The sequence below is a fragment of the Glandiceps talaboti genome, chromosome 1 (genome assembly GCF_964340395.1).
Source record: "Glandiceps talaboti chromosome 1, keGlaTala1.1, whole genome shotgun sequence".
Lineage (NCBI taxonomy): Eukaryota > Metazoa > Hemichordata > Enteropneusta > Spengelidae > Glandiceps > Glandiceps talaboti.
The window spans coordinates 34,605,058-34,618,619 of record NC_135549.1 but is presented as its reverse complement, the minus strand read 5'-3'; the positions used below and the strand labels follow the sequence as shown (position 1 = coordinate 34,618,619).

At 28.9% G+C, this 13,562-nt stretch overlaps 1 protein-coding gene across 2 annotated transcripts in view; it reads left to right on the top strand.

The window, feature by feature from the left end:
• Positions 1-13,562, top strand: part of LOC144436590 (leucine-rich repeat and guanylate kinase domain-containing protein-like) — a 101,361-nt gene that overhangs the window by 28,775 nt on the left and 59,024 nt on the right. For both annotated transcript variants that reach the window (XM_078125422.1, XM_078125415.1), the window contains exon 7: positions 4,410-4,553. In XM_078125422.1, the coding sequence (XP_077981548.1) occupies positions 4,410-4,553 (144 nt within the window). The remainder of the gene's footprint in view (positions 1-4,409; positions 4,554-13,562) is intronic.

Genomic DNA, 13,562 nt, shown 5'->3' with positions numbered 1-13,562 from the left:
TTTCTTGTGACTGTATACCTCCCACCTGATACCAAAGATTGGGTTCAGATTAAATTGAAATGTCATAGTCTCTTTCTTGTGACTGTATTCCTGCCACCTGATACCAAAGATTGGGTTCAGATTAAATTGAAATGTCACAGTCTCTTTCTTGTGACTGTATTCCTCCCACCTGATACCAAAGATTGGGTTCAGATTAAATTGAAATGTCATAGTCTCTTTCTTGTGACTGTATACCTCCCACCTGATACCAAAGATCGGGTTCAGATTAAATTGAAATGTCACAGTCTCTTTCTTTTGACTGTATTCCTCCCACCTGATACCAAAGATTGGGTTCAGATTAAATTGAAATGTCATAGTCTCTTTCTTGTGCCTGTATTCCTCCCGCCTGATACCAAAGATTGGGTTCAGATTAAATTGAAATGTCACAGTCTCTTTCTTGTGACTGTATACCTCCCACCTGATACCAAAGATTGGGTTCAGATTAAATTGAAATGTCATAGTCTCTTTCTTGTGACTGTATTCCTCCCACCTGATACCAAAGATTGGGTTCAGATTAAATTGAAATGTCATAGTCTCTTTCTTGTGACTGTATACCTCCCACCTGATACCAAAGATTGGGTTCAGATTAAATTGAAATGTCATAGTCTCTTTCTTGTGACTGTATTCCTCCCACCTGATACCAAAGATTGGGTTCAGATAAAATTGAAATGTCACAGTCTCTTTCTTGTGACTGTATTCCTGCCACCTGATACCAAAGATTGGGTTCAGATTAAATTGAAATGTCATAGTCTCTTTCTTGTGACTGTATTCCTCCCACCTGATACCAAAGATTGGGTTCAGATTAAATTGAAATGTCACAGTCTCTTTCTTGTGACTGAATACCTCCCACCTGATACCAAAGATTGGGTTCAGATTAAATTGAAATGTCACAGTCTCTTTCTTTTGACTGTATTCCTGCCACCTGATACCAAAGATTGGGTTCAGATTAAATTGAAATGTCATAGTCTCTTTCTTGTGACTGTATTCCTCCCACCTGATACCAAAGATTGGGTTCAGATTAAATTGAAATGTCATAGTCTCTTTCTTGTGACTGTATTCCTGCCACCTGATACCAAAGATTGGGTTCAGATTAAATTGAAATGTCACAGTCTCTTTCTTGTGACTGTATTCCTCCCACCTGATACCAAAGATTGGGTTCAGATTAAATTGAAATGTCACAGTCTCTTTCTTGTGACTGTATTCCTCCCACCTGATACCAAAGATTGGGTTCAGATTAAATTGAAATGTCATAGTCTCTTTCTTGTGACTGTATTCCTCCCACCTGATACCAAAGATTGGGTTCAGATTAAATTGAAATGTCATAGTCTCTTTCTTGTGACTGTATTCCTCCCACCTGATACCAAAGATTGGGTTCAGATTAAATTGAAATGTCATAGTCTCTTTCTTGTGACTGAATTCCTCCCACCTGATACCAAAGAATGTACAGTGAATGATTGTGATGTGTTGTTAGATTGTGTCAATTCAACTACTAAACCAGGTGATGTTGTTCTTGTTTATTTATTTATATATTTATTTATTTATTTATTTATTGCATCCCTTTTGTATCAGGGGCTCACTAAGATTGTTAGGAGCATCACTAAGAAAAAATTAAAATACATACACTACTAAAAAATATGAGTAAAAAACATATTCAGGAACAAACATAACAAAATAAACCAAAGTGAGTTAAGAATATTGATAAAAAAAAAAAAAAATACGCTTCAAATGTTAGTTGTCAGAAAATCTAACCTCTAAACTATTCTATATTAGTTATAACAAAATCTGTTAAGGTATTGTTTGACAAGTTTATCTATTTGTTTACTTATAGATTCACTGTAGTGTTTCTTATTATCTCCTATAAAATAAATAAAGAGTAGTTCTTTCCCTTCCTTAAAATCATGATATACAAATGTAAGTTCAATTCTCCATTGTTGAGAATAGTTTTTCTGTTCCTTTCATTAAGATCTGTCATTGTGTAGAATGGCTTTCACATGTAAAAATAAAGTGTTCAAGTGTCTCATCAGCTTTTCCACAACAAAGACATGTACAATCATCATTATAATTTTCCCATTTTCTTTTTTCATATGCAAGACTGAGAGTATGATCTTGCCTTAAATTTCAATTGTGACCCTTTAAAACTAAAAGATTTAAAAGAAACTCTAAAGTTGTTTTAAATTTACAGGAATGGGTAAGACTAGATTTTATTTGTCATGGTTTCTTTCCATATGAGCTCATCCTTTTTGAATATGATATGTTTGATTTTATTCTCTGAAAGATTTTGAATTTGGTCTTTATCAATATTAAGTTCTATTAACACATTATGTATATTAATACATTACATGTATTTACAGATTTCAGGCAATAATGTATTAATAGACCTTAATATTGATATTGATAAAGAATTTCTGTGTCAAGCTGGTTGCGGAGTTTGGTTTTCTTCATAATGTTTCCAATGGTTGTTTCCAAGTTGTCAATATCTTCTTCCTTAGGATCCTCCTTTGATGTAAGTACGGTTGCCTTTCGAATGAATTTCTCCACTTGTCCTCATTGAGCTTTGTGTTTCACCAGAAGGTGAATTAGTTCTTTCTTTGCTGGAGCCATCGTTTTGCTTGGTTTGATTTTGAAAGTTAGAGCACTGTAGTGTGTTCTTCCACCATTTGCAGGTTAACTAAAGTGTCTCACGAATCCTGGTCTCGGCACCGAAATGTGGCTAGGTACATTAGAAGGGAGGTTGCAGTGAGATGGAGGGTGTGTAACAGTGGATAGAGAGAGTAGTCACTCCTAGTGTGGCTGAAAACGGAATGTCTTTATTTCTAAAGGATAATTTATAACTAAAAGCTGAGATTATAGGAAGTGAATAACAATTAATATTGGTATAAGGGATATATGATTGTGTCGATAGATATGTACAACATCTGTTTATGTGAAGTATTACTGATATTTATGAGAACATTCTTTGCGACAAATTGTTGGATGCAGTCTTTTTATATGAATGTTTAAATGGCTCTTTTAACTTAATGTATACTGTTTCCAATGTACCGTTTCATGTTCCCTCCAGGAATCACTATTCACACTACACTTTTAAAGTGGCTCATTTTAATTCTATTTAAAGGAAAATTTGTTTTTACCTAGGACCTTCAGTTTTATCAATACCTTGCCAACCGCTGACATATTTTCCAGTCTCAGTAATTTTAGAAAAAGTGTCCCAAATGAAATAGTTGATTTGTGAATTTAACAGTTTCGATAATACTATCTTTTCTATATTTTTATTTTTTTTATTAGTTTTGTAAATATTTGAATGCATTTTAGTCTTGTCCAATTTCTGAGCGTCTGTAAATGGTGTAATCCTGTAGACATCTCAAATGAAGTGAGAGGAGATAGCAACAAACAGTTTTTATAATTGTGTCTTTTGATACACATGGGAATTGTAAAGGAATCTTCATCATATATGAAACTGTCATCAACGATATACTCTAAATTATCATCTCTAATAAAGTCAGATTCACCACACGTATGCACATTAAAAATCATCTGCAACAATAAAACATACATTAGTTAACCCTGATGAACTTTCAAGTAATTGACTTTGAAATATAAATGTAGGGTAGCTCAATGCCATTGTTTGAGAACTGACCTTTGTGCAAACTGAGGAATTTTGAGGTGGTACATAAGTGTTACACAACAATATGTCTTTTTCACTATGATGTATTGTACAGTGAGAAGCAGAAATGCATAATCTTGCATTTACAACTTACATGTACTTGGGCAATATACTGTTACTAGAATTTATTTTTCTAAGGTGCAAATTCTGCCAGCAAATCTACTATGACCAGCATGTGTTGGACACCCCTTATTAAATTTGGTAAAACCACTGAGGAAAAGAGTTTTCATAATCATTATCTCCCTCTGCCCAAGTCTCATTTAAAATCATTTGACATGTCGACAGAATGTAACATAACAGGCAAATCAAAATTTTGAAGTTTGTATTTCAGCTGCCTAACATTCCATTACTAAAACGTAAAACACAGAAAGTTTGGACGTTGGCCTAACCTCTATTGGACTGTGAGTGGAGTCACTGCATGTGGCATTACAAACTTGAGCTGTACTCTTCCATTCAACGGTTTTAGTAATTAAAATGTGCCTTTATTCCTATTCTTGTTCAAGCAATTTTGAAATCATAGGTAACAAAACAAATTGTCAATTACATACAGTATACTACGGTATGGTACTTCACCTAATTCTGTACATTTCCATTCTCTTTATGTCCTAGATCATATCAAGTTTACAAATGCAGTTATTTTATGCTCTTTTAGAGGGCCAATGATATGAAGTTTGGAAAATTTTATTTAAAAAATATGTTTATTTTTCAGAGGGGCAATGAAATTCAGAAGATAGAAAACTTGGAGACGCTTGACAAACTACAATATGTAAATTTGTCGGGTAATCAAATCAGTAGTCTAAGTGGTTTACAAAATCATGATGTTCTAGAGATAGTTGATCTTGAAGATAACCAGGTGAGTCACCCACTGTTTTTTTTTAAGGTTGGGGAACATAGGTCAATAGACGGGGAGCTATGTAACAAGAATTTCTGTGGGGAATAGGGGGGTGGGGGTGGAGGTGTTTCTAAGATATCGTGAATGTGTTTATATTATATATATGTGTGTGTGTGTGTGAAATGACTGAGTAGTGATCAGAACACTTGCAATGAAACTAAACAATTAGTTATATTTGGTTTTGAGATGAAACAAGTCATTATAAATGGTGCAAATTTTGGGATAAATCTGAACTATTAAAACTCTTTGATCAAAGATGTAGATATTATATTAGTAACCATGTAATGTATTGTAAGAGAATTAATTCATCCATTTGTTGATATTATATTAGTAACCATGTAATGTATTGTAAGAGAATTAATTCATCCATTTGTTGATATTATATTAGTAACCATGTAATGTATTGTAAGAGAATTAATTCATCCATTTGTTGATATTATATTAGTAACCATGTAATGTATTGTAAGAGAATTAATTCATCCATTTGTTGATATTATATTAGTAACCATGTAATGTATTGTAAGAGAATTAATTCATCCATTTGTTGATATTATATTAGTAACCATGTAATGTATTGTAAGAGAATTAATTCATCCATTTGTTGATATTATATTAGTAACCATGTAATGTATTGTAAGAGAATTAATTCATCCATTTGTTGATATTATATTAGTAACCATGTAATGTATTGTAAGAGAATTAATTCATCCATTTGTTGATATTATATTAGTAACCATGTAATGTATTGTAAGAGAATTAATTCATCCATTTGTAGATATTATATTAGTAACCATGTAATGTATTGTAAGAGAATTAATTCATCCATTTGTTGATATTATATTAGTAACCATGTAATGTATTGTAAGAGAATTAATTCATCCATTTGTTGATATTATATTAGTAACCATGTAATGTATTGTAAGAGAATTAATTCATCCATTTGTAGATATTATATTAGTAACCATGTAATGTATTGTAAGAGAATTAATTCATCCATTTGTTGATATTATATTAGTAACCATGTAATGTATTGTAAGAGAATTAATTCATCCATTTGTAGATATTATATTAGTAACCATGTAATGTATTGTAAGAGAATTAATTCATCCATTTGTTGATATTATATTAGTAACCATGTAATGTATTGTAAGAGAATTAATTCATCCATTTGTTGATATTATATTAGTAACCATGTAATGTATTGTAAGAGAATTAATTCATCCATTTGTTGATATTATATTAGTAACCATGTAATGTATTGTAAGAGAATTAATTCATCCATTTGTTGATATTATATTAGTAACCATGTAATGTATTGTAAGAGAATTAATTCATCCATTTGTTGATATTATATTAGTAACCATGTAATGTATTGTAAGAGAATTAATTCATCCATTTGTTGATATTATATTAGTAACCATGTAATGTATTGTAAGAGAATTAATTCATCCATTTGTTGATATTATATTAGTAACCATGTAATGTATTGTAAGAGAATTAATTCATCCATTTGTTGATATTATATTAGTAACCATGTAATGTATTGTAAGAGAATTAATTCATCCATTTGTTGATATTATATTAGTAACCATGTAATGTATTGTAAGAGAATTAATTCATCCATTTGTTGATATTATATTAGTAACCATGTAATGTATTGTAAGAGAATTAATTCATCCATTTGTTGATATTATATTAGTAACCATGTAATGTATTGTAAGAGAATTAATTCATCCATTTGTTGATATTATATTAGTAACCATGTAATGTATTGTAAGAGAATTAATTCATCCATTTGTTGATATTATATTAGTAACCATGTAATGTATTGTAAGAGAATTAATTCATCCATTTGTTGATATTATATTAGTAACCATGTAATGTATTGTAAGAGAATTAATTCATCCATTTGTTGATATTATATTAGTAACCATGTAATGTATTGTAAGAGAATTAATTCATCCATTTGTTGATATTATATTAGTAACCATGTAATGTATTGTAAGAGAATTAATTCATCCATTTGTTGATATTATATTAGTAACCATGTAATGTATTGTAAGAGAATTAATTCATCCATTTGTTGATATTATATTAGTAACCATGTAATGTATTGTAAGAGAATTAATTCATCCATTTGTTGATATTATATTAGTAACCATGTAATGTATTGTAAGAGAATTAATTCATCCATTTGTTGATATTATATTAGTAACCATGTAATGTATTGTAAGAGAATTAATTCATCCATTTGTTGATATTATATTAGTAACCATGTAATGTATTGTAAGAGAATTAATTCATCCATTTGTTGATATTATATTAGTAACCATGTAATGTATTGTAAGAGAATTAATTCATCCATTTGTTGATATTATATTAGTAACCATGTAATGTATTGTAAGAGAATTAATTCATCCATTTGTTGATATTATATTAGTAACCATGTAATGTATTGTAAGAGAATTAATTCATCCATTTGTTGATATTATATTAGTAACCATGTAATGTATTGTAAGAGAATTAATTCATCCATTTGTTGATATTATATTAGTAACCATGTAATGTATTGTAAGAGAATTAATTCATCCATTTGTTGATATTATATTAGTAACCATGTAATGTATTGTAAGAGAATTAATTCATCCATTTGTTGATATTATATTAGTAACCATGTAATGTATTGTAAGAGAATTAATTCATCCATTTGTTGATATTATATTAGTAACCATGTAATGTATTGTAAGAGAATTAATTCATCCATTTGTTGATATTATATTAGTAACCATGTAATGTATTGTAAGAGAATTAATTCATCCATTTGTTGATATTATATTAGTAACCATGTAATGTATTGTAAGAGAATTAATTCATCCATTTGTTGATATTATATTAGTAACCATGTAATGTATTGTAAGAGAATTAATTCATCCATTTGTTGATATTATATTAGTAACCATGTAATGTATTGTAAGAGAATTAATTCATCCATTTGTTGATATTATATTAGTAACCATGTAATGTATTGTAAGAGAATTAATTCATCCATTTGTTGATATTATATTAGTAACCATGTAATGTATTGTAAGAGAATTAATTCATCCATTTGTTGATATTATATTAGTAACCATGTAATGTATTGTAAGAGAATTAATTCATCCATTTGTTGATATTATATTAGTAACCATGTAATGTATTGTAAGAGAATTAATTCATCCATTTGTTGATATTATATTAGTAACCATGTAATGTATTGTAAGAGAATTAATTCATCCATTTGTTGATATTATATTAGTAACCATGTAATGTATTGTAAGAGAATTAATTCATCCATTTGTTGATATTATATTAGTAACCATGTAATGTATTGTAAGAGAATTAATTCATCCATTTGTTGATATTATATTAGTAACCATGTAATGTATTGTAAGAGAATTAATTCATCCATTTGTTGATATTATATTAGTAACCATGTAATGTATTGTAAGAGAATTAATTCATCCATTTGTTGATATTATATTAGTAACCATGTAATGTATTGTAAGAGAATTAATTCATCCATTTGTTGATATTATATTAGTAACCATGTAATGTATTGTAAGAGAATTAATTCATCCATTTGTTGATATTATATTAGTAACCATGTAATGTATTGTAAGAGAATTAATTCATCCATTTGTTGATATTATATTAGTAACCATGTAATGTATTGTAAGAGAATTAATTCATCCATTTGTTGATATTATATTAGTAACCATGTAATGTATTGTAAGAGAATTAATTCATCCATTTGTTGATATTATATTAGTAACCATGTAATGTATTGTAAGAGAATTAATTCATCCATTTGTTGATATTATATTAGTAACCATGTAATGTATTGTAAGAGAATTAATTCATCCATTTGTTGATATTATATTAGTAACCATGTAATGTATTGTAAGAGAATTAATTCATCCATTTGTTGATATTATATTAGTAACCATGTAATGTATTGTAAGAGAATTAATTCATCCATTTGTTGATATTATATTAGTAACCATGTAATGTATTGTAAGAGAATTAATTCATCCATTTGTTGATATTATATTAGTAACCATGTAATGTATTGTAAGAGAATTAATTCATCCATTTGTTGATATTATATTAGTAACCATGTAATGTATTGTAAGAGAATTAATTCATCCATTTGTTGATATTATATTAGTAACCATGTAATGTATTGTAAGAGAATTAATTCATCCATTTGTTGATATTATATTAGTAACCATGTAATGTATTGTAAGAGAATTAATTCATCCATTTGTTGATATTATATTAGTAACCATGTAATGTATTGTAAGAGAATTAATTCATCCATTTGTTGATATTATATTAGTAACCATGTAATGTATTGTAAGAGAATTAATTCATCCATTTGTTGATATTATATTAGTAACCATGTAATGTATTGTAAGAGAATTAATTCATCCATTTGTTGATATTATATTAGTAACCATGTAATGTATTGTAAGAGAATTAATTCATCCATTTGTTGATATTATATTAGTAACCATGTAATGTATTGTAAGAGAATTAATTCATCCATTTGTTGATATTATATTAGTAACCATGTAATGTATTGTAAGAGAATTAATTCATCCATTTGTTGATATTATATTAGTAACCATGTAATGTATTGTAAGAGAATTAATTCATCCATTTGTTGATATTATATTAGTAACCATGTAATGTATTGTAAGAGAATTAATTCATCCATTTGTTGATATTATATTAGTAACCATGTAATGTATTGTAAGAGAATTAATTCATCCATTTGTTGATATTATATTAGTAACCATGTAATGTATTGTAAGAGAATTAATTCATCCATTTGTTGATATTATATTAGTAACCATGTAATGTATTGTAAGAGAATTAATTCATCCATTTGTTGATATTATATTAGTAACCATGTAATGTATTGTAAGAGAATTAATTCATCCATTTGTTGATATTATATTAGTAACCATGTAATGTATTGTAAGAGAATTAATTCATCCATTTGTTGATATTATATTAGTAACCATGTAATGTATTGTAAGAGAATTAATTCATCCATTTGTTGATATTATATTAGTAACCATGTAATGTATTGTAAGAGAATTAATTCATCCATTTGTTGATATTATATTAGTAACCATGTAATGTATTGTAAGAGAATTAATTCATCCATTTGTTGATATTATATTAGTAACCATGTAATGTATTGTAAGAGAATTAATTCATCCATTTGTTGATATTATATTAGTAACCATGTAATGTATTGTAAGAGAATTAATTCATCCATTTGTTGATATTATATTAGTAACCATGTAATGTATTGTAAGAGAATTAATTCATCCATTTGTTGATATTATATTAGTAACCATGTAATGTATTGTAAGAGAATTAATTCATCCATTTGTTGATATTATATTAGTAACCATGTAATGTATTGTAAGAGAATTAATTCATCCATTTGTTGATATTATATTAGTAACCATGTAATGTATTGTAAGAGAATTAATTCATCCATTTGTTGATATTATATTAGTAACCATGTAATGTATTGTAAGAGAATTAATTCATCCATTTGTTGATATTATATTAGTAACCATGTAATGTATTGTAAGAGAATTAATTCATCCATTTGTTGATATTATATTAGTAACCATGTAATGTATTGTAAGAGAATTAATTCATCCATTTGTTGATATTATATTAGTAACCATGTAATGTATTGTAAGAGAATTAATTCATCCATTTGTTGATATTATATTAGTAACCATGTAATATATTGTAAGAGAATTAATTCATCCATTTGTTGATATTATATTTAGTAACCATGTAATGTATTGTAAGAGAATTAATTCATCCATTTGTTGATATTATATTAGTAACCATGTAATGTATTGTAAGAGAATTAATTCATTCATTTGTTGATATTATATTAGTAACCATGTAATATATTGTAAGAGAATTAATTCATCCATTTGTTGATATTATATTAGTAACCATGTAATGTATTGTAAGAGAATTAATTCATCCATTTGTTGATATTATATTAGTAACCATGTAATGTATTGTAAGAGAATTAATTCATCCATTTGTTGATATTATATTAGTAACCATGTAATGTATTGTAAGAGAATTAATTCATCCATTTGTTGATATTATATTAGTAACCATGTAATGTATTGTAAGAGAATTAATTCATTCATTTGTTGATATTATATTAGTAACCATGTAATGTATTGTAAGAGAATTAATTCATCCATTTGTTGATATTATATTAGTAACCATGTAATGTATTGTAAGAGAATTAATTCATTCATTTGTTGATATTATATTAGTAACCATGTAATGTATTGTAAGAGAATTAATTCATCCATTTGTTGATATTATATTAGTAACCATGTAATGTATTGTAAGAGAATTAATTCATTCATTTGTTGATATTATATTAGTAACCATGTAATGTATTGTAAGAGAATTAATTCATCCATTTGTTGATATTATATTAGTAACCATGTAATGTATTGTAAGAGAATTAATTCATCCATTTGTTGATATTATATTAGTAACCATGTAATATATTGTAAGAGAATTAATTCATCTATTTGTTGATATTATATTAGTAACCATGTAATATATTGTAAGAGAATTAATTCATCCATTTGTTGATATTATATTAGTAACCATGTAATATATTGTAAGAGAATTAATTCATCCATTTGTTGATATTATATTAGTAACCATGTAATATATTGTAAGAGAATTAATTCATCCATTTGTTGATATTATATTAGTAACCATGTAATGTATTGTAAGAGAATTAATTCATCTATTTGTTGATGGCATGCATGCAGTTGAAAGTACTCAATAAAGATTTTTTTCTTCAAAATGTTGGGTGGGGGGGGGGGGTGTCATACAGGGTCAAATCTTAGTAGTAGTACAGCCAAGTTTTATCTCGGTCATTTTATGCAAATTTCACAATTTCTGAAAAGGTTGATCAGCTTTAAGTTAAATCATCAAATGTAGAAATAGATGACTTGCAATTTCGGCACCTGACCTCTCATGCAAACTTGAAGCCAACTCAGATCAACGGATCGTTTACTTGTAAACTCACACCGTCTCGTGTTGTTCACCAACACTACTTAGGTAACACTAAATAAAATGTCACTGAAATGAACAAAATGATACATTGTAATTCCCAATTATTGAATTCTAATCCAAACGAAAATAATCTGCATGTAAAATTTTCGTACCCATCGAACTTAAAGGCAGATGTCCACTATATAAAGAGGATTATGGGTAATGTATGCATATGCGGGAAATTCAAACTGCTGTAAGGAGCACTGACTTTGCCCTCATATCTTCATCCCATTTTGCACTGAAAAAGTTTCACATGGCTCTCATATTTTATATATCCTATTTGTAAATATATAGTGATGCAACATGAGTAGAAATAACTGACGTTAAATAAGTTTGGCAGTCAATATAGCTGGTTTACCATCAAACTGATGCAAAATTTGTTTCAAATTTGTCTAGTAAAAACCGTTGGCCCAGTTGTCAATTAGGCTTACAAGTTACACAAAGCATGATAAGACACTGTGAATGGTGCACATAAACAACATGCGAAATGCCAAATACCAAATGCAAACAATACAAGCGAACAAAAGAGTCTGTGTGCACTCTTATTAGCCCGATATTTTGCCTAAAATCAAGCTCACATGTGCGAACGGTACGTGAAAATGATACATTGTTACTGAAAAAGAATGACATAAAATGAAACCAAAATGTTTCTCAGTTTGATCGATGTACGTTCTGGGTTGCTACACTCCTTAGTAAAAATCACAATTTCATACAACTTTTTGTGTGCGCGACAAGTGTTTTCTGTCAAGTAGTTGTGTCGTTGACGTACCTATGCCTAGTAGGCAGTGATGTAGAGAATAGCCGGTTATCTACCACGTACCGGTCACAACGCCCAGCTATAACTTATAAGTATAACCACAACAGTTTATTTGTGGGACCGGCTTAGGAAAGTACTAAAACATGACGATCATTGAAAAAAATTCTAAGGTCGGAAAATTATATATGAGTTGCCCAGAAGTACTAATAGCAAGTAAAATACCCAAAGTGTAAAAAAAAGAAGAAATAAATTCATAATTATTTGGAAAACATTTGGCGATTACGCGGTAAAACAAGACTGGCCACGCTATCGCTAGCGAAAGCCTTCGAACTAGTTTCATAGGGATGTTGAAGGAAGCGCAAAGCGAAGTGTCAGGTCAATGTGACGTCTCATGATGCATGATGCAACAACACGACGTTTACGTAGAGTAGAACTAAATGTTTTCTAAACTTCAGTGGAAAGAAATTTTGTCGATCGGACACTGACTATTTTCAAATTCTTAAAACATCTGAGAAAAATGAAGGGCGGAAGCAAAATGTGGCTCCGACAGACAAGCTAGTAATGTACGTAACATGTACAGGAGGCGAGGCACACCATGTGGTGCAAACTGGACAATGATCGTGCGTGTCACGTATACGGCATCAGATGCAATACATGTAGCTAACCAAATACTCTTGGAATGCAGCCTTTCTTGTAACAAGTATTGGAAATTGTCAGAAACCTGAGGATTTTATGACTGAATATGTTTCGATCAAGAATTCCCATACTTTCAGTTAGATTTTCTGCTGAACCCGAAGCAAGACATTTTTGAAACTTTTAGTGCGACATTTGATACTGATAAATGAGTGATATAATTCATAAACAAATCTAACGTTGGCAACTCTTTTATTTCTGTAATGATCCTCAAATTTCAAGGACAGTGATGTACTATGATCTATGTTGTACACATAGATCATAGTACATCACTGCCTAGTTTAGTTCCTATACCTGTCGACTGTTCTCTACAATCTCTAGCTCTGTGCATGTTGTGGAGATGA